Source organism: Bubalus bubalis, chromosome 3 (assembly GCF_019923935.1).
Source record: "Bubalus bubalis isolate 160015118507 breed Murrah chromosome 3, NDDB_SH_1, whole genome shotgun sequence".
In the NCBI taxonomy this organism is placed as follows: domain Eukaryota; kingdom Metazoa; phylum Chordata; class Mammalia; order Artiodactyla; family Bovidae; genus Bubalus; species Bubalus bubalis.
The window spans coordinates 79605569-79632513 of NC_059159.1; the positions used below are offsets into that span (position 1 = coordinate 79605569).

General features: G+C 38.8%; 1 protein-coding gene across 1 annotated transcript in view; it reads left to right on the forward strand.

The window, feature by feature from the left end:
* The window catches only part of LOC112583851 (RNA exonuclease 1 homolog), a 42520-nt gene that overhangs the window by 3249 nt on the left and 12326 nt on the right, over positions 1-26945 (forward strand). The window contains exons 2-10 of the mRNA XM_045165021.1: positions 607-1769; positions 2288-2377; positions 4875-5004; positions 5428-5546; positions 7371-7523; positions 19917-20012; positions 21981-22043; positions 23412-23561; positions 25203-25316. Of these exons, the coding sequence (XP_045020956.1) occupies positions 19964-20012; positions 21981-22043; positions 23412-23561; positions 25203-25316 (376 nt within the window). The 5' untranslated portion in view covers positions 607-1769; positions 2288-2377; positions 4875-5004; ... (1 more) ...; positions 7371-7523; positions 19917-19963. The remainder of the gene's footprint in view (positions 1-606; positions 1770-2287; positions 2378-4874; positions 5005-5427; positions 5547-7370; positions 7524-19916; positions 20013-21980; positions 22044-23411; positions 23562-25202; positions 25317-26945) is intronic.

Below are 26945 nucleotides of genomic sequence, written 5' to 3' on the forward strand. Positions count from 1 at the left end.
TTTTTTTTAGATTTTTTTTAATGGTTGGTTGTGGAACGGTGTGTTTGGCTTCCTTTTGTGTTTGAGGCATTCTGTAGGACAGAAGGGACCTTAGGACCTTAGTGAGAATGTTGAGAACCACTGGATTTTTGAAAGAAGACTCATGCTTTAAAAAAACTTTCTTTTACAACAGTGGAGATGTATTTTTGAGAGATTATGTACAGTTCCATGTAAGCAGCACTCAGCTCTTTGAACTGTTGCCAAATTGTCACTGCCTAGTAAATAATAAGGTAAATAGTATATATCCAAACCGTGTCACATTTGACACAGTTTAATATGTATAGGCATGACCTGTCACACAGATGTGTAGCTATGCTGGTAATAAGATGTGAATATTTTAATCATTCATAGGAATGAGCTAGAATTTGAAAGACTTAATCAGTGATTTTCATTGTCCTTCTCATTCCAAGAACTGACCTGTTCGTCAGCAGTTCCCTGTGTTTAAGGCTGGGTTTGGGAAAGTTACTGTCCCTGTGATAGGAAGCTCTTTTTCCAGGATATTTTGGGGTCTGCACTTCATCTTGAGTGATATTTAAAGATAAACTTATCTCACATTAACAACTCTAGGCACAACTATGGAACAATTGGAAAGAATCAACAAAGAAATCAAGTCAGTCAAGACTGAAGTTGAAGAAAAGCAGAAGATGCTCCCCAGGTTTACATTAGCTCTTGAAGAGCTATCGCAAAGTCCCATGGTCTCCTTGAGTGACACAAATGTGAAACAAGCTTTTCCTGAAAACAGCCTGCTCCCACAAGAAAAGTGGAATGAACCATCAAAAAACAAAGAGAGTCAGCCTACAAAGTACATGATGGACCACACATGTCCAGCAACTGACCTTGAATATGATCCCTTGTTCAATTACTCCGTAGCACTGCTTGGAGCATCTAAAGGAAGGCAGGGTGAGACTGACAGTCAGCCCTTCTGGAAAAAATCTGTGGGTAAAAATTGCCACAAGTCCCTGGAGAGTCAAAGACCTTATGTTTCACCCATAAGAATTACAATAAATCTTCAAGATTCTGATGAAGATGACCTTGTAATGGATGTACCTCCAATCATTCCTGTTTCTAGGAAATCTAAACGCTTTAGAGGCTTTAAATATCAGAATATGAAGGAAGGGATACAGGTAGTGCCTCTGGAGGAAAGAAATCTTCAGATCAGTGGCATAGAAGAGAAAAAAATAGGTGAAACCCAACTAACCACATACAGAGAAGATGACAGTAACAAGCTAGAACCATCAAGATCACTCATGAAAACCTCACTAGATACTAAAACTAAGATAAACATGTGTGGTGTTCAAAACCACATTTCTAAGATGGGAAGCTTTGGTGGTGAGAAGATGCATGTCTGCATTTCAGGAGAAAATATGTCTTATGCACCTCCCAGGGACAAAGAAATCCAGACAGGAAGTCATAGTGAAAGGTATCCAAAGAGGACAAGACATGTAAAAACTGATGATACTCAAAAAGAAGAGACTGAATGGCTATCTTCACCAAGCCAACTCCAGTTCTCTTATTCAGACGATCACTTGAAAGACAAAGTTCTGACAGCATCAGACGATAGTCAAGACTTGACTATTTTTGAAGACGGCAGGTTAGTTGAATTTGGTTTAGATAAGGAATATACTGGAGATGACACTCCCTCTGACTTGGATGATACTACGAAGGAATGTCTTCGAATTTTCAGTGAGTTCACACAAAGCCAAGATCATGAGGGAGAGACTGCTAAACAGGTTGGTCACTTTTATTTTTTTAATCCTTTTCCTAAATCTAAAAGCGTTTCCCTTAAATACATATTCTCTATATTCTAAACTTTATAAAATATATGTACCATCTATTATATATTTCTAATATTATAATTAAGATACTATAGTAAAAATAAATTTTAATTTAAATAACATTATTAAAATAAAAATAATTAAATATATTTATAATATCATAATTAATAATGTATTAGAATGACAAGGCTAAACCTTCTTAAGTGGCCAGCCATTACATCTTGCAAGCTTGACAGTTTCCAGAGGCCATGGTATTATGTACAGTAACTGATAGCTGATTTGTCAAATTAGAGGAATCTTTTATAGGAATATCTGTGCATGTCAAATTATCCAAAATAAGTTATTTTTTGTGAATTATTTTTTAATAATTTGCCCAGTGTTTTGCATTTTGGATTTCTGTGGCTCTTCAGGAAACATGATAAATTTGCTTTTACTACACTGAAATTGGATAACTCTTATCGTTTTTGCACTAGGCTTCAGGAAAGCAAAAGGAATTAGATATGCTGTATTACCAAAACATTTCTGGACCAAAAAGGAGAATCGCACACACGGCCAAGGTTGATGTGAGTCATTTTGTTTCTCTTTCTGTCCCCCATCCCTCCCTCCCTCCCTCTGGCTTCCTCGCAGCACTTAATATAAAGTTACATTGTCATTTCAAGCTCAAGTATATTCTTGTACTTGTTATCTTTTACCCACTAGGGGGCACAAGCGGGCAGTCAATAAATACATTGCCTACTTGTAAGAGTTTTTCAAAACCTTCCTTTTTTTCCCCATTATCTAACATTTTCATTAAAAGCAGGTATATTGTTTTTGTATAACCTTTGAACTATGAATTAATATTGTCAATCCTCATTATTTTCAGATTCTGTTTCTGCAGATTCATCTATTCAGTAAAATGAATTTGTATCTTTAAAATCAATACTGATGCTTTTGTGGTCCTCTGTAGACACACACTGGAGAAGGAAATGGCAACCCACTCCAGTGTTCTTGCCTGGAGAATCCCATGGACGGAGAAGCCTGGTAGGCTGCAGTCCATGGTGTCGCACAGAGTCGGACACGACTGAAGCGACTTGGCGGCGGTGGCGGGTAGACACACACAGTGGCAAAAAAAAAAAAAAAAAAAAATTGAATTCCCTGACATACACATTCCCAGCTAAGACTAAACACTGCAACACGGCCTTCTTGTCCAGTGGTCATACTGTTAATCTTATCTGAGTCTATTTAGTGCCATGTTTTCTGCATTTTTGTGTGCTTTGTTGGTGATTTTGTTATTTAAAATGGTATCCAGGTGGAGTCCTGTCCTCTCTTCCTTGGAGCAAGAAGATTGCACTGTGCCTGACAGAGAAAATGTGTGTTAAAACAACTTTGTTCAGGCATGAGTTATTAGTGCTATTGACCACAAATTCAATATTAATCAGCATTCTGCTAAATGAAGTATTTTTAAACAGAAACGCACACATCACAAGGTTATGTACTGACTTATGCAGCTGTTGTGAGATGCCTGCAGTAGGAGCAGCGGTTTGGTATTCTCTAAACCCTTGTTTGCGAGACTCTTATCGAACCTAACTAGAGTGAGTAAGGGGACTTAACTGTTTTCAAAAGTAATTTGAACCTCTTATAAATTTATATTATAAATGTTTAAGTTCTTTTATGAGATGTAAAAAATGTTATTTAACACAAACTTTATTTCTCTGCACTCATCTCTGTATTACTTGGTATATACTCACAGTAGAATCTTTTGCGTGTCATAAAAAGAATTTATGCTTCTAAGTCGCAGATAACAGCTCAAATTCCAGTTCTTAGAAGAGTTGAATGTCCTTGAACAAATATTTAATTTCTTTGTGCTTCATTTCCATGTCTATGAACTGGAGGTAGTGAATGCCTGTCTATCCCAGAGCCAGATATTATAGATATTCACTAAACTAGTTTCACTCCCCTTCTGTCTTATGAAAAAAGTTTTGCTGGAGGCTAATCTTGTTACCTGTTCATTGCAAATGTTGTGATATTTATAGTTTTCATTTTACTGTGCTATATAGTATCTCTCCAAATTCTTATATTTAAATGATTGTTGCTTTCATCAGTGACTTTTTTAAAAAATAAATTCTTACACATGGAAGTAACTGGACAAAAGAAGATAAATTTATCGTTTAAAAAATATTTTGCCGTTTTGCCTTCTAGAAGAGTTGTGACGGTTTACAGTCCTACAGTGTTCAGAGGTCCCTCCCCACAAACTTACAGAAAGTGGATATTGTTTTTTTTTAAACCTGTAAATCTGAGTGGAATTTTACTTCCTTATTTTGTATTACGTTTCTTTGATTACTGGTGAAGCTGAACATTTTGTGATATGTTCCCTTCTAGTAATGAACGTTGCCATGGAGGAGTCTGATGCTACTTTGCTATCACTCCCAGCGTGGGTCACCTGATGCGTTTGCCTGGCTATTTAGAGGATTCTCTTCTTAACTTTGAATTCCAGTAACTTGCGTAGAATCTTATTAACACTTCAACCTGCAGACAAAGTGTCTTTTTCTTATAAGATTTTATTTTCTTTCTTATTTCAAGAAAAATTTCTTATATGCTTAAATAGTTGTTCAGTTTTATTATTTCAATTTATTTCGGGGTATACTCCAGTTATGTGTGTATTAGAGCACATATAGTATTATTCATGCATGTTCGCCTAGTCATGTCCGACTCTTTGCAACCCCAGGGCTCTGTCCAGGCTTCTCTGTCCATGACATTCTCCAGGCAAGAACACTGGAGTGGGTTGCCATTCCCTTCTCCAGGAGATCTTCCTGACCCCAGGGATCGAACCTGGGTCTCCTGCATTGGCAGACCGGGTTCTTTACCACTGAGCCACCTGGGAAGCTCATGGAGTATCATAAATGCAGGCATTTCCAAAGAGCTTTTGTGCCAAGAGGAACTTGAAATTATCCATCTTATCAATTTTTAAAATCAGTTTTCTTTGTATTCTGTTGATGTTTATTGGTATCAACCTGAAAACAGATCACTAGTCTGTTCAGGGGACTAATCTTGTTACTAATTAGTTGCACTGGGATCTTTCAGACCCAACAACAAGTAGTGCAGACAATGACTGCCGTTAAGGATGGGCAGGCTTTTGATCCTGCCACTTCAGAACAGAAGAAAAATACCTTTGTATGTCCAGCCTCTCAGAGCCAGAGGAAAGCCTTAGGAGGTATGAGAAAAGCTTTTTTTAGCCAATTATTTAATAAATGAAATTTTACTTTATTTTAAAAAACATTTTCTATAAAGTCCATATATTAGCAATTATATCACCTAAAGCTTTACATGAAATAATATGATTAGCATGATGTTTATATGTTAGGCAATAAATAGTCATTTTGCATGCATTTTTACATGAGGCAAGTTGCTTTATAAATTAAATTTGCTCTTCTAGGTTATCCTGGAGTTGGTCACTTGGAATCCTTTTGTGTTTGCATTTTTTTTTCTTCAAGGGAAGAATATATATTAATATGTCAAGCCTATAAGCAAAACATTGTGAAATTCTGAGTTGATTAAAATAAACTCAAATCATCTGAGACTAATGACATTAAAATATACATTTTCCTTTTTCTCTCATTCATTTTGAACTTCTTAGAAAATTCATGTACATCAAGCAGCCTTCATGAGGATGTAGTTCCTTCAAAGGAAAACCCAATTGCAAAGCCAAACAGATCACACATTCCTGTGAAAACTATTGCTTCTTTTCCTGTTAAGGTACTATAAACTCAGTCTGAGGACCAGAACTTTATCTCTAATAACTGTCTAATCCTGCCCACATATTGATCCCCTTAGAGGGTGGCTGTATTCTTCTCTCTTGAAAATCTCTAATTCAGATAAATGCCAAACCTCCTGAAGAGAAATTTCAACCTTTTTTGGTGACCCTTAAATAGAATTATTTATGCCTATTTGTCACTTTCAGTTAATTTGGTTTTCCTGGCAGGCTACATTCCTTGGAAACGTTAGGCATGTATTTTTCAGACCTGTATGCGTGCTCAGTTGCTCAGTCATGTCTGACTCTTTGTGACACTATAGACCGTGGTCCTTCAGGATCCTCTGTCTATGGGATTTCCCAGGCAAGAATGCCAGAGTGGGTTGCCATTTCCTGCTCCAGGGGATCCTCCCAACCCAGGGATCAAACCCCCCAAGTTTTGGCAGGTGGATTCTTTACCACGGATCCACCTCGGAAGCACCTTACGTCTATAGCTATGATTAATTTAAGCCATCTCAGATTTTTTTCAGAGCAGAGATGGACATTGGAATATGCCTTTCAAAGGCACACGAAATGAGGGGTGTATATAAGTATGTGAGAGAGAGACTGGGGTATGTGACAGAGAGACAGACCTTCAGAAAATAGTGCCCACAAGTAATAAGATAGTACAGCCTTACATCTTTAGTCATTTTTCCCTTACTTGTGGCAGTGATTTTTTTTTTTTTCTTTTTACCAAGTATTCCTTGTCAGGGAACTGTCAGTTTTAAGGCTTTCCCCCTCCCTAAAAGTGAGGTAGATGAACTCATCCTCGAATTCCCACAGTCTCTTAAAGTCCTTCAGAAGGAATGCTCACCTTGTTTCTGGCTGGGATCATTTGAATTTTTATTTATTTTTGTCCGGGCTGGGGCTTTGTTGCTGCATGAGCTCTTCTCTAGTTGCCGTGAGCAGGAGCTTCTCTCTAGCTGCGGTGGACAGGCTTTTCATTGCAGTGGTTCCTCTTGTTGCAGAACTTGGGCTCCAAGTGCACGGGCTTCAGGAGTTGTGGCCTGTGGGCTCTAGAGCTTGGGCTCAACAGTTGTGGTGCCTACGCTTAGTTGCTCCGCAGCACGTGGGATCTTCCTGGATCAGGGATCGAACCCGTGTCTCTTGCACTGCAAGTGTGTTCTTTACCACTGAGCCACCAGGGAAGCCCCTAGTTGTGCTCATTTTAATATTGAATATGCATGGATCTTTCATAAATTTTAAGTCCAAACATTTTTCTCAGTGCAATAGTAACTGAAAGGCATTAGGATATATATATTTGTTTTAAGAATGGTAAACTACCCACCTTCCTACATGCTGATCTGAGGACCTCATCTGGATGCGGAAGCAGCAGAGAGATTAGATGGGTAATCAGATCAGCCTTAATAATGGTGGACACACCTGAAACTCTCATGTTGTTAATCAGCTCTGTTCAGTCATGCCTAACTCTTTGCAACCCCATGGACTGTAGCCTGCCAGACTCCTCTGTCCACAGGATTTCGCAGGCAAAAATACCAGACTGGGTTACCGTTCTCCATAATCGGCTCTACTCCATTACAAAATAAAAAGTTTAAATAAAAATGGTGGATGTATAGGCAGCCATCTCACTTCTTCTTTTGTGAGTATAGATAATTTATACCTTGCCTTTATTCTAGTTTTAATGAATTTAAAACTTGAAATAATTTTTAAATTTAATTTTGACATAAACCTCCCTAAGATAGCTTTACCCCTAGACACATGGTTGGAATGTTAAACAGAAAACACATGTATTATTTTTTCCTCTAATCAGTAATTTTATATTTATCAAGATGGTGAAATACAACGTGGCTCACCAGAAGCAGGCTTTAGGAGCATCAGAATCTGCATCCAAAGTTCCTGATGAAGTAAGACAGTGTTATGTCAACCTCTTTTTTGAGAAATATTTGAAAGTTTATAAAACAGAGGATGAGGCATTTAAGAAGGTCAGTACTATATAATATATCTGAAAACACACACACACACACACACACAATTGTACTGAATGAAGAACTCGTGGGGCACAATTACCAAAGAAATTTATTAAGTTTATCTCCATTGCTCTTTTGAAGCCAGGCTGTGGGCCTGGGTTTTCCCCCTGTCTTGAATGTCTTCTCTGGTCTTGCGTGCATGCTAAGTCACTTCAGTCATGTCTGACCCCTTGCAATCCCATGGACTATAGCCCGCCAGGCTTCTCTGTCCATGGGCTTCTCCAGGCAAGACTGGAGTGCGTTGGCCTCCTCCCCCAGGGGCTCTTCCCAACCCAGGGATTGAACCTGCGTCCCTTAAGTCTCCTGCATTGCAGGCAGGGTCTTTACCACTAGTGCCACCTGGGAGCGTTGTAAAAAGTACTCTGGCAACTTTTATTGATTAAAAACTGTCTTCATCTGTGAATTCCTATCTAGGCCAGTAGTATATTAATCTCAGTTGGGTCTCCCTACTTTATATACTGTCTGGTGAGCCAGTCTTCACCACTCCCTATTACACACACCTGCTGTGCGCATTTATAAGCCACGCCTGGCTTCTTGCAGCACCTGTGTTTGTAGTTCAGTCGGTTCACTTCAGTTGCTCAGTCATATCCAACTTTTTGTGGACATGACTGCAGCATGCCAGGCTTCCCTGTCCGTCACCAACTCCCAGAGTTTCCTCAAACTCATGTCCACAGAGTCAGTGATGCCATCCAACCATCTCATTCTCTGTCGCCCCCTTCTCCTGCCTTCAGTCTTTCCTAGCATCAGGGTCTTTTCCAATGAGTCAGTTCTTTTCACATCAGGTGGCCAAAGTATTGGAGTTTCAGCTTCAGCATCAGTCCTTCCAATGACTATTCAGGACTGATTTCTTTTAGGATTAACTGGCTTGATTTCCTTGCAGTCCAAGGGACTCTCAAGAGTCTTCTCCAACACCACAGTTCAAAAGCATCAATTCTTTAGCGCTCAGCTTTCTTTATGGTCCAACTCTCACATCCGTACATGACCACTGGAAAAACCATAGCTTTCACTTTACAGACCTTTGTCAGCAAAGTAATGTCTCTGCTTTTAAATATACTGTCTAGGTTAGTCAAAGCTTTTCTTCCATGGAGCACGTGTCTTTTAATTTCATGACTGCAGTCACCATCTGCAGTGATTTTAGAGCCCAAGAAGATAAAGTCTCTCGCTGTTTCCATTGTTTCTCCATCTATTTGCCATGAAATGATGGGACCAGATGCCATGATCTTTGTTTTTTGAATGTTGACTTTTAAGCCAACTTTTTCACTCTCCTCTCTCACTTTCATCAAGAGGCTTTTTAGTTCTTCACTTTCTGCCATAAGGGTGGTGTCATCTGCATATCTGAGGTTGTTGATATTTCTCCTAGCAATCTTGATTCCAGCTTGTGCTTCATCCAGCCTGGCATTTCACATGATGCACTCTGCATATAAGTTAAATCAGCAGGGTAACAATATACAGCCTTGACGTACTCCTTTCCTGATTTGGAGCCAATCTGTTATTCCATGTCCATTTTTAACTGTTGCTTCTTGTCCTACATACAGATTTCTCAGGAGGAAGGTAAGGCGGTCTGATATTCCCATCTCTTGAAGAATTTTCCACAGTTTGTTGTGATCCACACAGTCAAAGGCTTTGGTGTAATCAATAAAGCAGAAGTAGATGTTTTTCTGGAATTCTCTGTAGTTGCTACCCAGTTGTTGTTTTTTTTTTTTTTAACCAAATTGAAACCTTTCAAATCAGTGGCAATAGCTATAGTTGCTATCCCATGCACTTTTTAAAAATCCAGTGTGGAGAGGTGAGGACTCTATCTTACTAGATAGAGTCGTTGCTCTTGTTTAGTCGCTCAGTTGCATCTGACTCTCTTATTACCCGTGGACTATAGCCCACCAGGTTCCTCTGTCCATAGGATTTCCCAGGCAAGAATACTGGAGTGGGTTGTTTTTTCCTTCTTGAGGGCATCTTCCAGACCAAGGGACTGAACCCACGTCTCTTGGCAGGCGGATTCTTTACAACTGAGCCACTGGGGAAGCCCGTTCTAGATAGAGTAAGTCCCATCTAAAGGCAAGTGGACACTTCTCAGCTCCATCTGATTATTGCAGTTTGGAAATTCAAGTTCAGAATTTACAGATTTCTCATCTTTCAATACTTTCTATTTTAAAATCTCTATTTAAAACACTGTTAAACACATGTCTGAGCACTAGACTTGGGCTTCGTGCTGCCCTTCCTCTGAGGCAAATTCAGATGACTCTGGAGGTTATTTTTAATTATTTATTTATTTTAATTATATTTTATTTTTAATCAGAGGATAGTTACTTTACAATATTGTGATGGTTTCTGCCGTACATCAACAGGAATCAGCCATAGGTATACATATGCCCCCTCCCTCTAGACACTGTGAGTGGGCTTCCCTGGTGGCCCAGTGGTAAAGAATACGCCTGCAAATGCAGGAGACATGAGTTCAGTTCCTAATCCAGAAAGATTGCACATGCCTCAGAGCAGCTAAGCCTGTGCCACAACTACTGAGCCTGTGCTCTAGAGCCTGAGCCCTGCAACAAGAGAAGCCACCACAACGAGAGAGTGGCCCCTGCTCGCTGCAGCTAAGGAACAGTCACGCAGCAACGAAGACTCAGCACAACCAGAAGACAAATAGAAAAGAAGGCAACGTTAGAAAACACACCATGGGTGAATGCAGGAAGAGGCAGATTTCAGATCAATACGAAAAAGGCCTTTATAACTGATAGTGAAGTGAAAGTCGCTCGGTCATGTCCGACTGTTTGCGACCCCACTGACTATACAGTCCGTGGAATTCTTCAGGTCAGAATACTGGCGTGGGTAGCCGTTCCTGTCTCCAGGCGATCTTCCCAACCCAGGGATCGAATCCAAATCTCCTACATTGCAGACAGATTCTTTACCGGCTGAGCCACCAGGGAAGCCCGCCTTACATATTCTGGATACAGACCTCTTTGATAAACATTAGCAAAAGTTCTGTCTGTGGGTTTTCTTCTCACTTTCTTGATGTTTTCAACTGCAGCACAAAGTTTTTCACCATGATGTATTCTAATTTATTTTTCTTGTGGTCTTAGTATCCTATATAAGATAACTAAGTCACAAAGTAATTTTTTTTTTTTCCTAAGAGGTTGAGAGTTGTAGTTTTATACTTAAGTGTATGATTTTTGCATAATGTGTGAGGTAGAGGTCCAACTTCACTCTTTTGAATGTGGATATCTAGTTTCATAGCATCACTTATTCAAAAGATTGTTTTTTCCCTCAATTAATTTTCTTATCACTTCTGTTGAAACATAGTGTAACTGACCATAATTTTTTTTCCATGATTCCATTCGATTGATCTCTATTTCTGTTCTTATGCTAGCCCTATACAGTTTTAATTACTGTAGCTTTGTATTAAGTATTGAAATTGAAAGTGGGAGGTCTTTAAATTTGTTGTTCTTGTTCAACACCATTTTGGTCCCTGGCCTAGCCATGTAACCTTTAGGATCAGCTTATATTTCTCAAAAATATTGAGTTAGGATTTTGATAGAGGTTGTTTTGAATCAGTAGATCAATTTGTGGAGTATTACCATTAACAATTTTCAGTCTTAGAACCATGGACATGAAATGCCTTTACATTTATTTAGATCTTCTTTAATTCCTTTCAACAGTTTTTGTGTTTTTTCAGAGTACAAGTCTTGAAGTGCCTCTGTTAAGTTGATTCCTATGTGTTTTAATCTTTTTTAAAGTTCCTCATGTTAGGGGGGAAAGCTTTCCGTTTTTCTTCATTAAGTACAATAGTAGCTGTTGGGTTTTTGTACATGCCCTTTCTCAGTTTCATTTAAATTTTTTAATATATTGGCATAGAGTTGTTTATAGTATTCCTTTATGACTCTCTTTATTTCTGCAAGTTCTATAGTGATGTCTTCTTTCATTATTGATTTTAATAATTTGAGTCTTCTCATTTTTGGTCAATCTAGCTAAAGTTTTATCAATTTGGTTGATCTTGTCAAAGAACTCAACTTTTAGTTTTGTTGATTGTCTCTATTTTTAATTATTTTTTAAAGTTTGTTTTTAATTGAACGATAGTTGCTTATAATATTGTATTGGCTTCTGCCATACATCACCTTGAATCAATAGGTATATGTATGTCCTCTGTCTTTTGAACCTCCCTCCTACCTCCCACTCCTTTAACTCTTTACTTTACTTCCACTCTGGTGTTTATTATTTGATTCCTTTTGCTTTCTTTGGGTTTAGTTTCCCATTAAAATTCTAGTTTCTTAAGGTGGAAGGCAAAGTAGCTGGTTTGAAATCTTTAAATAGAGCCATTTACAGTATTATTTTTACTCTAAGCATTATTTTAGGTGCATCCTGTAAGTTGTATGTTGTGTTTCCATTTTCATTCGTCTCAAAGAATTGTTTCCTTTTTATTTCTTCTTTCATCTGTTTGTTATTTAGGTATGTATAATTTAATTCCCACTTATTTATGAATTTCTTAAATATTCTGCTGCCTATAATATAGTACCATTGTGGTCAGAGAACATTCTTTGTATGGCATTAGTCCTTTTAAATTTACTGAGGATTGTTTTATGACTTAACTGCTCTACATAAATGTTTTATGATCTGCCCTAGAAAATATTCTATGTGTACTTTAAAAGTATATGCACTTTTTTAGAAGTATATGTATTTTCTTGCTGTGTGGAGTATTCCATAGATGTCTATGAGGTATAATCACTTCATAGTTGAAGTATTGCACTTTTACTTGGTTTAATGACTTGTATCTATTATTGAAAGTGTGGTATTGAAGTCTCCAGTTGATTGTTGAATTATTGTTTACTTGATTCTGTCAGTTTTGCTTTGTGCATTTTGGTGTTTTTATATAAGATGTGTGTTTGTTTATAATCATTTTGTCTTCCTAATGGATTGACCCTCTTACCATTATAAAATATATTTCTTCGTCTCTAGTAACAACTTCTGTTTTAAAGATTATATTGTCTGATGTTGGTGTAGCTGCTCCAAATATCTTTGAATTAATGCTTACAGAGTATCTCAATTAGCTTCCTTTTGCTTTCAACCTCTTTGGTCTTTGAGTTCAGTGTGTGTCTTGTAGACAGCATATAGTTGACTCATATTTTTCCCCATTCTTCCAAATGTAAATGGAGTGTTTAATCTATTTACATTTAATTCAGTGATTAATAACTAATAGGATTTTACTGTGTGATTTTTATTTGTATTTCCTCTACAATTGTTGCTTTCTTTTGTGTTAAATATTTTCTAGTCTACTGTTTAATTGCCCTGGTCATTTCTTTGATTATATCTTTTGAATTGTGTTCTTACTGTTTATAGTAAGGATTACAGTTACCATTTTAATTTGTGACAATCTAGTTCAAATTAAAACTAACTTAATTTCAGTAGTATTCAGAAAATTGCTCTTGTAAATCTCCCTTTCTGTCCTTCATTTTTACCACTACCGTCATAAATTGCTGCATATATTATAAACCTATAATTCAATTTTATAATTCTTGCTTTATTTTATCATCTCTTAGAGATTACAAAAACATATTTATTCTTTTGTATATCTTCCTGTGGAATTACACTTACCAGTGTTCTTCATTTATTCATGTGGATTCAAATGACCTTTTACTGTCCTTTTCAGACTTAAAGAACCCCTTTAGCATTTCTTGCAAGATAGATCTGCTAGTGACAGATTCCATCAGAGTTTATCTGTGCATGCTAATTCACTTCAGTTTTGTGCAGTTCTTTGCAACCCTATGGGCTGTAGCCCACCAGGCTCCTCTGTCCATGGGATTCTCCAGGAAAGAATACTCAAGTGGATTGCCTTGTCCCCCTTCAGAGGATCTTCTCGACCCAGGGATCGAGCCCATGTCTCTTACATGTCCTGCATTGGCAGATGGCTTCTTTACCACTAGTGACACCTGGGTCTATCTGTGAATGTCTTAATTTCCTCTTCATTGTAAAGCAGAGTTTAGCTGGATATAGAATTCTTGGTTAATAATTTTTTTCTTTCAACACTTAGAGGTGTCATTTCACAAGGATTCTTTAAACATGATGCCATTTTTCTGTTAAAACTTTCAGGATTTTCTTTTTGTCTTTGACTTTGGTCAGTTTGACTGGCATGCCTAGGTGTAACTCTCTGTAAATTCTACTTGCAGTTTGTTGAGCATCATGGATATATGGATTAATATTTTACATAACATTCAGGAAGTTTAAGACAATTATTTCTTTAGTATTTTCTGCTCCTTTCTCTTTCTGTGCAACTCACATTATGTGTATATAGGTCTCTTTGATGGTGTCCCACAGACATCTGACATGCTGTTAATTTTTCTTTGTTCTTTTTTCTTATCCACAAACTGAATAATCTATTGATTTGTCTTTAGGGTCACTGTTTATTCTGCTAGTTTACATCCCTACAGTGACTTGTTTGTGTAATTTTTGCACCTTTTAACACCAGAACTTTGATTATTTTTCTGTTTCTCTTTATTGGTACTATTTGATGAAACATCATTTTCACACTTTCTTTTAATTCTCTAGACATTGTTCCATTAATTTTTAAACATATTTACAATAGCTGATTTAAAGTATGTGTCTTTTGTTGCTCAGTTTCTCAGTTGTGTCCTGCTCTTTGTGACCCCATGGACCATAGCACGCCGGGCTTCCCTGTCCCTGACCATATCCCAGAATTTGCCCAAATTCATGTCCATTGCATTGGTGATGCCATCCAGCCATCTCATCCTCTGATGCCCTTTTCTCCTTCTGCCCTCAATCTTTCCCACCATCAGGGACTTTTCCAATGAGTTGCCTGTTAGCATCAGGTGACCACAATACTGGAGTTTCAGCTTCAGCATCAGTCCTTCCAATGAATGTTCAGGGTTGATTTCCTTTAAGATTGACTGGTTTGATCTACTCACTGTCCAAGGGACTCATAGGAGTCTTCTCCAGCACCGCAGTTTGAAGGCATCAATTCTTTGGTGCTCTGCCTTCTTTACAGTCCAGCTCTTATAACCATATGTGACCACGGGGAAGACCATAGCCTTTATCATACAGACCTTTGTCAGCAGAGTAATGTCTCTGCTTTTCAACACACTTTGTCATAGCTTTGCTGCCAAGAAGTAATCATCTTTTGATTTCATGGCCACAGTCATCATTCAGTGATTTGAAAGCCCAAGAAGAGGAAATCTGTCACTGCTTCTACCTTTTCCCCTTCTATTTGCCATGAAGTGATGGGGCTGAATGCCATTAGTTTTTTTTAATGTTCAGTTTTCAGCCAGCTTTTTCACTCTCCTCCTTCACCCTCAAGAGGCTCTTCAGTTCCTCTTCACTTTCTGCCATTAGAGTGGTATCATCTGCATATCTGAGGTTGTTGATGTTTCTCCCAGCAATCTTGATTCCAGCTTGTAACTCATCCAGCCCGGAATTTCTCATGATGTGCTCAGCATATAGGTTAAATAAACAGAGTGACAACAGACAGCCCTGTTGTACTTCTTTCTTAATCCTGAACCAATCAGTTGTTCCACACAGGGTTCTAACTGTTGCTTCTTGACCTACATACAAGTTTCTCAGAAGACAGGTAAGATGGTCTGATATTCCCATCTCTGAAAGAGATTTCCACAGTTTGTTATGATCCACACAGTCAAAGGCTTTAGCATAGTCGGTGAAACAGAGGTAGATATTTTTTTGAAACTCCCTAGCTTTCTATATGATCCAGTGAATGTTGACAATTTGATCTCTGCCTTTTCTAAACCCTGCTTGGATGTCTGGAAGTTCTTGGTTTGCATAATGCTGAAGCCTAGCATGCAAGATTTTAAGCATGAGGAGATGAGTGGAATTGTCCACTGGTTTGAACATTCTTTAGTACTGCCCTTCTTGGAAATTGGGATGAGGATTGACCTTTTCCTGTGGCCAGGGTTTCAGTCCTGTGGCCACTTCTGGGTCTTCCAGATTTCCTGACATATTGAGTGTAACACTTCGATAGCATCATCATTTAGGGTTTTGAATAGCTCTACTGAAATTCCTTTGCATCCACCTGCTTTATGGACAGTGGAGCTTCCTAAGGCCCACCTCACTTCCCACTCCAGAATGTCTGGCTCTGGGTGACTGACCACCCCATCGTGGTTATCCGGTTCATTAAGATTTTTTTGTACAGTTCTGTGTACTCTTTCCATCACTTCAGCTTCTACTAGGTCTCTACCATTTCTGTCCTTTATTGTTTTTTTTCTTTAAAAGACCAAAATTCTGTGTCTATTAAGTCCAAAATTTGGGCTTTCTCAAGAACATTTTCTCTTGGCTGCTTTTTTTTTTCCTGTTTGTGATACATTTTCCTGCTTCTTTACATGTGTCATGACTTTTTGTAGAAAACTATACAGTTAAGTAATGTATTGAAATAGATCTAGCATCAGATAGATATTTATTTTTTTGCTAGGTTTTTGTTAATTTTTTTCTTGTTGCTTCTTGTTTACTGTCTTTTCTGATATAATCTTGTAGATTCTATATTGTTTCTAGTGTATGGATACTAAGTTCTCTGGTGGCATTTTAAAAATTCTTTTATTTTTAATCTGGGCTTCCCTGATGGCTCAGTGGGTAAAGAATCTGCCTGCAGTGCAGTAGACCCCAGTTCGATTCCTGGGTCAGGAGGATCTGCTGGAGAAGGATAGACTACCCACTCCAGTATTCTGGCCTGGAGAATTCTGTGGACTGTGTAGTCCATGGGGTCACAAAGAGTCAGAGATGACTGAGTGACTTTCACTTCACTTTTAATTTTAGAAGTCACCCTGTATCAACACAATTTAGTTATCAGTCAGTGACTAGAAAAGCTTCTTAAATGCCTAGGGGATCTTTGTGAGAAGGCATGCCTTCAAACTTGTTGTTGTTTATAAGACGGTCTTAGCTTTTACTTCCATTTTGTGCAGGGTTTCAAGCCCAGCTGTGAATGAGTTCATGGGAACTTCTCTTTTCCAAATCTTTCTTGGGTCACCTTTTATGCCCTAGAAATATGTCAGAGCTTTTCAAAGTCTCTTGTGGTCCTCTAGTGTCCCCAGGATTTCCTTTTAAATTTCTAGTCAGGTTCTTGTTTACCCAACTGAAATCCTAGCCTTAGGTAGCTGCCATGTTGCCACCCAGGTGCTACTGTTTTGAGAATACTCCAGGGGATTGTTGTTGCTGTTCAGTCACTCAGTTGTGTCCGATTTTTTGTGACCCTGTGGACTGCAGCACGCCAGGCTTTCTTGTCCTTCACTATCTCTCTGAGTTTGTTCAAACTCTCATCCATTCAGTTGATGATGCCGTCCAATCGTTTCATACTCTGTCGCCCCATTCTCCTCTTGCCCTCAATCTTTCCCAGCATCAGAGTCTTTTCCAATGAGTCAGCTTGTCACATCAGGTGGCCAAAGAATTGGAGCTTCTGCTTCAGGAAGAGTCATTCCAGTGAATATTCAGGGTTGATTTCCCTTAGGATTAACTGGTTTGATCTCCACGCAGTCCAAGGGACTTTCAAGAGTCTTCTCTAACACCACAGTTCGAAAGTATCAATTCTTCGACTCTCAGCCTTTTTTATGGTCCAACTCTCACATTCGTACATGAAAAACTATAGTTTTGACCATACGGACCTTTGTTGACAAAGTGTCTCTGCCTTTTAAAAGGCTGTCTTGATTGGCCACAGCTTTTCTTCCAGGGAGCAAGCGTCTTTTAATTTCATGACTGCAGTCACCATCCGCAGTGATTTTGGAGCCCAAGAAAATAAAGTCTTTCACTGTTTTCATTGTTTCCCTATCTATTTGCCATGAAGTGATGGAACTGGATGCCATGATCTTAATTTTTTGGATGCTGAGTTTTAAGCTAGCTTTTTCACTCTCCTCTTTCACTTTCATCAAGAGACTCTTTAGTGCCTCTTCACTTTCTGCCATGAGAGTGGTGTCATCTGCATATCTGACGTTATTGATATTTCTCCCAGCAATCTTGATTCTAGTTTGAACTTCATCCAGTCCAGCATTTTGCATGATGTACTCTGCACATAAGTTAAATAACCAGGGTGACAATATATATACTCCTTTCCCAATTTTGAGCCAGTCTGTTGTTCCATGTCCAGTTCTAACTATTGCTTCTTGATCTGCATACAGGTTTTTCAGGAGGCAGGTAAGGTGGTCTGATATTCTCATCTCTTTCATAATTTTCCAGTCTGTTGTGATCCAGACAGTCAAATGCTTTAGCATAGTCAGTGAAGTGAAGTAGATGCTTTTCTGGAATTCCCTTGATTTTTCTATGACCCAACAGACGTTGGCAGTTTGATCTCTAGTTCCTCTGCCTTTTCTGAATCTGGAGGCTCTTGGTTCGTGTACTGTTGACTCCTAGCTTGAAGGATTTTAAACATTATTACCTTGTTAGCATGTGAAATGAGTGCAATTGTGTGTAGTTTGAACATTGAACTCGGGGGGGATAGGTTTTTTATTTTTCCTCTAATAAGCTGAGTTCTGTGTCAAATCAAATACTGACTGCACCCTGAGAATAGAGATTTTTCCAGAGAGCTGGTGGAGAAGGCAATGGCAGCCCACTCCAGTACTCTTGCCTGGAAAATCCCATGGATGGAGGAGCCTGGTAGGCTGCAGTCCATGGGGTCGCTGAGGGTCAGACACGAGTGAGCGACTTCACTTTAACTTTTCACTTTCATGCATTGGAGAAGGAAATGGCAACCCACTCCAGTGTTCTTGCCTGGAGAATCCCAGGGACGGGGCATGCAGGTGGGCTGCCGTCTGTGGGGTCGCAGAGTCAGACACAACTGAAGTGACAGCAGGAGCAGCAGCAGCCAGAGAGCTGGTTGTTCATACAAAATATTGAGTGTGCTCTAGGGATGATGCTTTTAAAGCTCTGAAAGAGGTCTGTCCTTTTTGTTGGCTACCAAGCTCCCTTTTTTATTTTTATTTTTTGCAGCTATGATGCCACTAAGCTGGGGAGAAAAGGGGGTGGGAACAGCCTGAAGCTAAAATGGTGGAGACCACATTGTCTTACTGAGGTTCGAAGTTTCTCTTAGAAAATTTTTAGTTTTTTTTTTTTTTTTTTTTTATTTGGCTTTGGTTAATTTTCAGAGTTTTGAAATGGTTGGATTAGTTATTTTACCAGTATTTTTTTTATTGTTTTTGTGGGACAGTTTGTGAAGGTTCTTGTCTTGCCCTTGCGAAAGTCTGTCACCTCTAGGATTCTGTGTATGTTAAAGAATGATGGCAAAGAGAATCCAAAAAAGAGCCTCTCTAAGAGAAACGTTACCCTTTTCTTCCAGCGTTGTCTTTTTCAGCATCTCTGTCCTGCTTTAGGTACTCTCTCCAAACCCCCTTAGTGGTCTCTTTGTGATGATTTATTGCAGTGAGGAGAGCCCTTTCTTAGGCACCTGGGCACACGCGGATTCAATTGCAGCTCTGCAGAAGTAGGCAAGACACCGACTTTTCTTGAGCCTCCATTTCCTCATATAAATTGGTGATCCTCGTAGAATCACAATGAAGATTAAAGGAGAAAACATTTAACAAACTTATACCAAACCTGTACATACTAGGTACACAATAAATTATTAATATAATATACAATTTATTGGGCTTCCCTTGTAGCTCAGTCAGTACAGGATCTGCCTGCAGTGCAGGAGACCTGGGTTCGATCCCTGGGTTGGGAATATCCCCTGGAGAAGGAAATGGCAACCCACTCCAGTATCCTTGCCTGCAAAATCTCCTGGACAGAAGACTGGTGGGCTGCAGTCCATGGAGTCGCAAAGAGTCGGACACGACTGAGCAACTAACATGAACTTGGTTCTTTCATTTCATCCCTTCTTACTGACCTGTCATATTGAGTTATGGTATAAAAATAGTAATTAAGGGGTTTATGAAAGTAACTAATAGAAGAAAGATAATGAAAAGAGGACCATGTCTTTCCTTTGCTGTGTGACCTTAAGCAAGTTCTTTAGTCACTTTGAGCATTAGTTTCCTTGCCTTTTAAATGAGAACACTATAACAGTTATGTGTCTCTGTTACAGTAGATTCTCTGTTCATTGAGAATCAAATGAGTTCATGACATTGAGGCTTGAGGAAGCTTTGTACCATGCACACTCTACAAAAATACAGTGGTCTTTAATTTATGAAGATAAGTGCCTGGCTCTTGGATTAGCTTCATGGGATTAAATTTAGTGTTGTTTCTTCTCAAAAAATATAAACACAAAAATGTAAAATAAGTTGTTTTTATTTGTGGCACCATTTCCCTCCATCCCTTGAGTCAGATAAGTATTTTGTCATATCTATTCATGTGTTACAGATGACATTTATTCTTCATAGATTTTGGGTTTAATATTTTCATTTAATTATTCACTTTGTGATTTAGGCTAAAACAGAAAAAAAGTCATTTATGAACACTGTAGCAGTCAAAATATGTATGTGAACATAGCAATAAATACTCTTAAGAAGCTGAGAGACCAAGGTAATTTCTTTTCAATTAAATAGTAAGATAAACACTTGTGATTAACACCTAACACTGAACATGTTTTCTTCATTAGCAGGGTTGTTTTTAGATATTCAGTGAAGTGTGTGTTTTAAATATTCTCTGGAATAAAATGTTCAGGTGGCATTTTTTGTTGTTGAAAATAACCAGTTAGATTTGAAATTAGCCATGTAAATATAGCCTCACTGATGAGATTATCACTGATATATTTATATTTGATTTCTGAATATAAAAATAACTCACCTCCATGTGGAACAGTAGTTCTCAACTTTTAAAAATTCATTACTGTCTCCCTAATAAACCTATTTTTTATGCCTCTCCCAGTAAAATTAAGTACTGAGTGATAATATTTTGTCAGTTGAGTTGAGTTTTGGAGAGCCACATACCATTGTGATATCTAAGATTTTTCTCATTCCTCAAGAGCCAATTTTACTCCTTTGGAAACAGTACTCCTATGGAAACATTGAGAATACATGGCAATGAGTTCAAATAATACAGAAAAACATCTTTTTTAAAACAAAACAAATCAAAGACAGCTGTCTACCAGATCTCTCATACCTACCCTTCTTTACATGACTACAGAGATGTGTATAATATTAATGAATACGATCATTTTATGTATAGTATGTCTCACTTTTCTTAGGTATCATAAAAGTCTTAGAAAGTTAATCTGGAATCCATGTTCATATTTAGATCTATATCATATTTTTCATTGACTGCATGAAACTCTATATTGTATAGAACCTATATTATAAATATTCCTTTATATGAAATCTGTAATATGGATCAACCAAACACTTGTGGATATTTAGATGCTCACATTTTTTGAGTATAAACTCTGTGATAAACATATGTGAACTTATTTAAACCTGAGCTTGTGCTAGCAGAAAAGGTCTGTCTGCATGTTTAAAATTGGTAAATATTGTTAACCACCCCAGAAAGGGTTTGCCCATTTAATTTCCCTACCAATAATGAAGTATATGGTTTTCCTTACACCTTGCCAAACTTTCTCATTTATCCTGTTTCAAAAAGTGTGAAGATATAGTAAAAAAAAAAAAACCAGTTATCTTAATATTTTTAATTACTATGAAGTTGAAGACCTTTATTTCTCTTTTTATAAATTCGCTCTTTGCATCCTTCCACCCCCACGTCCACTTTTTAAATTGCCCTGCGCATTCGGGACAGCCTTTTCCGTGTTCTCTTTTAATATGCTGCAGATAGTTTCTTCAGTTTGTCACTTGTGCGTCAGCCTTATTTATAAAGTTTTTTCTATAATATAGAAGTTATTTTCAAAATGTAGTCCCTTCTTTCTGGCTTCTGGGTTTTGTGTCATGCTTTGAACGGCTATTCCATTCTCAAGAATATAAAAACTGTTCATCAGTGACCATTTCTTTATGGCACTTTTTTAATGTACAATACTTTAAGTAGACGTAAATACATGTATTAAAATACAAGATCTCTTAGATTAATATTTTCATGGCATTCTAGCTTTTCTCCCTTTTTCTCATGTTAAATATAGCACATAGAAATAGAACATGCAGGTCTAAATACGTAGTATAAATATTCCCAATGAAAATAGAGATGGTTTGCAAGCTGTTACAGTTGTGGAAAATGATGATGTAAAACCCATTCCCTTATATGGAATCTATAGTACAGATCAGCCAACACATTTGGTTACTCAAATGGCTCAAATTTAAACATACTCTATCCAGGAGTCAAAATGTATTCATTTTAGCAAATGTGATACCCTGACCTTCTTAGTAGTTGAGTAGATTTAACTTTTTCCCAGTATGGAATTGATTCTGAAGATGTTTGTTCTCACGGGTTGGTGGATGTTTTAAAATGAAATATCTTACTACACTAGAGACATTTTTATGTTCTGTATGTTTTTATGAAGTAGACAAAAGTAATTCATCATCTCAGGAGAAAAATTCTTGTGTGTTTTAGATATGTCTGGAAGCAGTAACGATAATAAGACAACTGGATTGAAAAAGAATGAAATGAAAAATGGTAAGCTTACTGTGATAATGATATGCCTTTGTAATTGTGACCTTAAAGGGAAGGTAAAGTTGGTTTACTACAGCTTTTAAATTATTATGAAGGATCAACTGCATACTTTGTACATGTATATCCTTTTTAAAAAATTAGTATAAATTGGGGATGAAAAAGTGGACTTTTAAATAATATTTGGGTTGAATTCTCAACTTTTTTTTCACTTTTTGTAGTTAATGTATGTCTAGTTAGTAAGTAGTGCTGCTTAAATTTTCAAATTGTACCTGCATTGCAATACCTGGAAATCTTCTTAAAAATGCAGATTCTGATCAGTAGGTCTGAATACAGTCTCAAAATCTGAATTTAAAATAAGAAAGAAGGTAGAGAAAATATTTGAATTTGGTTGTGTTTTTATTAAAACCAGACGGCTGTGCTTCTCTTTAAAAAAATGTCTCCTATGTAAGGATTGAAACAATGTTGATGCTTTTAGAATCTCCCAGTCCTTCTCATAACAAAAGGATTTAAAGCAACTTTTAAAAGAGTTTGCTAAAGAGCATCTAGTAAATTCTGCTAGAGTTTTTAGAAATAGAGTAACCTTGAAAGCTCATTAGAGTGAGGGCATCTGGGACTGGGTTACTGATGTTGGAAAGAGATTCTTTTTGAACTTGAACTCTTTTGCCCTTGTGAGAGTCATCATTTTTCCCACTATCTCCTGCTTATAAGCTTTTGTACTATTCTTATCTGAGTAAATATTAGGAATTGTTAAGATTTCAAGCCAGAAAACCTAGGTGTGCCAACTGTGCTGTGTGACTCGGTCACGTGTCGTGACTTTTCTGAACCTCATTTAACTCATCTGTAAAAATGAAGTCAGTTCACATGCCGTTCTGGGTTAATATAAAGTTTATTTTTATTTATTTAGATTCCACATTTTTTAATTTTTTTCATTTTTTGGTTGTACCTCATGGCAGGCGTGCAGGATCCTAGTCTCGCCTACCAGGGATTGAATCCACACCCACTGTACCGAGAGTGCAGAGTCTTAAGCACTGGACCAACCAAGGAAGTCTCTAGTGTAAAGTTTAAATCAGTGTCCTTAGAATGGGTTTTGGTGTATTTAATATGCACCAGCTATTACTGATGTAATTCTTACTTTACCATCTGCTTCCCAAAGCTTAGGACATCACGTGGTCCAGGGAACAATATTGATTTGTTGTTGTTGTTAAAGGATACAAAGACGTAGACTCTTTGAGGCTATCATCTTACTTAATGTTAATCAGAATTCTGCTATTTCATATCCAAAAGGGTTTATAGACTCTAACCTTACCATCTCTTAAAAAAAGGAAAAAATGCTATTTAAATTGTATTGCATGGCTTTTCTTTTTCTCTTAGGACTCACAGGAATTATGCTCTACAGACATCTTAAAGACTATCTTCTAACTGAAGAACAGTTACGAGAAAATAACTACCCCCAGCCCAACCCTGAAAAACCAGGGAGTAGTCTTTTAAACCCAGGCATGACAAAAACTCGTGTAAATGATCGTAAGTATATGGATCTGAAAATTACCCTTTCTGTGTACTGAGACTGGAGCCATAAGAGTCCCAGTGTTCTGATATTTTCCAGTGAACACAAGAATTGTGGCCAGCATCATTAAACTGCAGGTAGAAACATGACTGCCTTTCATTTGATTTCCCTTTTCTGTTTCATTTTGTTCCTAGTCTGTAAGTGCTTTGTGTACCTAATCAATTTTACTAAATCTTCTTAGTAACCATTTTCAGGTAAGTACTATTACCACCTCCCTTTATACCAGTGAGGAAACTAAGGGTTAGGGAGGTCAAATTATTTACCAGAGTTCACTCAGAAAGTAAGTGGTGGAGCCAGGATTTGAACCCAAGGAGTCTGACTGACGCTTCTGCTTCATATGTATCCCTGTACATATGTAGGCAGCGCTGTATTCTGTACACTTCGTACCCTTTCACTAGGAATTCTTATAAAAAGACTTACAATTACTCTTATTATTTTATATTTTCTCCAAATATTTTCTCCATACTTAATGTATTTATACCTATTTCCTCCCCTTGCAAAAAAGAGAGAGCAAGGGAGTATGTAATATTAACACAACTGTCAAATCTTAGGTCCATCAGAGTTTGAAATGCACTTATATAAATATTTTTCATTGGTTAGAAGATATTTATCTTCATCTTTTGCATCTTTGGAACTTCCGTCTTGGGATTATTTTCACCGTTTGTTTTACCTTCTCTTTAAATCCTCTCCTTGGAAGGCAGTACACTTAACGGTTAAGAAGCTGGACTCCGAAGGAGGACGTCGGGCAGATCTGGGCCGGGATGTTGGATCAGTCACAAGCGACCTCCCAGCCTCTGAACAATGAGATGATGGTCGCTACCCCCATCGGGTTCATGAGAGTCCGTTAAAACTGCAGCTGAACTGCTTGGCGCCGTGCTTGCTTCAGAATCTCCTAAAAGGCACTCACATAAGAGTTGACACCATCATCCCCACCGTCAGAACCAGCTTGAGGGCTATTAATAAAAAACCAGTATTCATAAATGGGTCCAGGGACTTCTGTGGTGCTCCAGTGCTGGGTGTTTGGGTTTGATCCCTGCTTGGGGACCTAAGGTCCCACATGTCACATGAACACGAGCAAAAAAATTAAAGCAGAAATGGGTCTAGTGAAAAAGCCCAGAGATACTCTCAGTGACTTAAACAAACAGATCTCTGTGTCTAAAAGGAAGGCACGGGTCCTAATTCAGGAGTTACTGTGTACTAGTGAAAGTGAAATTCGCTCAGTCATGTCCGACTCTGTGCGACCCCATGGAATTCCCAGGCACGAATACTGGAGTAGGAAGCCATTCCCTTCTCCAACTATGTACTAGAGTAGATGACAATTCAAGTTGGTGACAGTCAGGTTGTGGTGCTGAAACCACAACTGCCTGGTGGAGGGTTGACTCTGGAGTCAGGAGAAGGCCTGTTCTGAGCCATGTCTTTCCTGATGCAGGAGATGGCTCAGCTGTAAGCACTCCTTCACACAGTCCAGTTCTTTCCCTGGTACTTCGTGATCACGCTGAGTCTGTGCTCATGCCAGGATCAGGAATGCAGAGGCGAGGCCCTGCACTCAGGTCCTCGTTTTTCCTGCCATCTCTTTGGGAACAATTCTCCTGTGTTAGCTTCTAGGAAGACCTGCTGTCGATGTGGGAAGATCTACGGTGTGACTTCTCCAGGCAGACACAGCAGGACAGAGGAATGTCACTACCACTTTGGCCGAGTGTTGAGTCATAAAGGTGAGTATCTGGTTCTGTTTCATTTATTTGACAAGCCGAGCCGGTGCCAAATCAGTAGAAAGGTGGGATATTCATTTCAATGTGTATTTTTAAAATACAACCTGGTAGAGAGAAACTGTTGATTATGAAGTTTCCATTGCAAACACCCACTTCTGAGCATCACTTCTTAACTTAGCTGGAGCTCGCTGGCTCAAGAGGCGTGTCTGTGACGACTCTTCTGCCCTTTTAGGACCTCAATTCAAGCCGCTGGGGCTTGCCAGGTGGCGCTAGCAGTAAAGAATCCTCCTGCCAATGAAGGAGGCATAAGAGACTTGGGTTCCATCCGTGGGTTGGGAAGATCCCCTGGAGGAGGGGAAATGGCAACCCACTCCAGCATTCTTGCTTGGAGAGTCCCATGGACAGAGGAGCCTGGTAAGCTATAGTCCATAGGGTCACAAAGAGTCACAACTGAGCTTACCATATATATCAGGCAGTTACCTGTTGACTTTACCCACTTCTCACAGGCCAGCATTAGAGTAATGTCTTTGCTAAGAGCTTCAATTCCTTGCCACACCCCGCCCTGAGAGAAAATGAACAAACACTTGATTTCCCGCCCTGGCCCCCGTTTTCCCCTGCAGCACAGTGAACTCCCAACAGCCCCCTCAGATAGTGATTTTTCCCTACTCAAACCAAAAAACCTGGGCACGGTCGTCATCATCTCCCTCTGGCACACTCTTTCTTTTAACATTTTTATTTATTTATCCATTCATCTGTTTAGAATGCAAGGGTTTTTCTTTGTGCCACATGGCTTGTGGGATCTTAGGTCTCTGACCGGGGATTAAACCCCGGGGCCACAGCAAAAGCGCGGAGTCCTAACCACTGGGCCACCAGGGAATTCCCTGGTGAGCCCTCTCATCTCAGAGTGGCCACATCCCACTTACTCTACCTCAGAAGCATCTCTTCTGCCCCACTGCTGCCCCTGCCAGAGCCACACCACCCTCACTTCCATCCTAAACTGCTGAGGCATCCTTCTAGGCTCACTCCGTCTGCTATGCCTTTTCTGGTCTTCACCGCCCCTCCCCAGTCTATTTCTCACCCAACAACCCCGAGAATAATTTTACATCACGGTTCTGTTTACCTCACTCCTCTACTTTCATAAACATTCTTCAGTAACTTTGTCAACCCTGCCAGATTTGACCTCTACCCCACCGCCAGATCTTGTACCCTTTCCATGGTTATCTTCATGCCACACTGGCCACCTTGAAAGGTACCTTCTAACCTGCTGTCTCCTGTCCCTTTCGCACGGCTGGTTTCCTCTCATCCTTTGTTGTTGATCAGTCGCTAAGTCATGTCCGAATCTTTGTGACCCCATGGACAGCTGCACACCAGGCTTTCCTGTCCTTTACTATCTCCTGGAGCTTGTTAACACTCATGTCCATTGAGTCGGTGATGCCCTCCAACCACTCATCCTCTGTTGCCCCTTCTCCTCCTGCCCTCAGTCTTTCCCAGCATCAGTTTTGTTTTGTTTTGTTTTTTTCCCAGTGGGTCAGCTCTTTGCATCAAGTGGCCAAAATATTGGAGCTTCAGCTTCAGCACCAGACCTTCCAATGAATATTCAGGGTTGACTTCCTTTAGGATTGACTGGTTTGA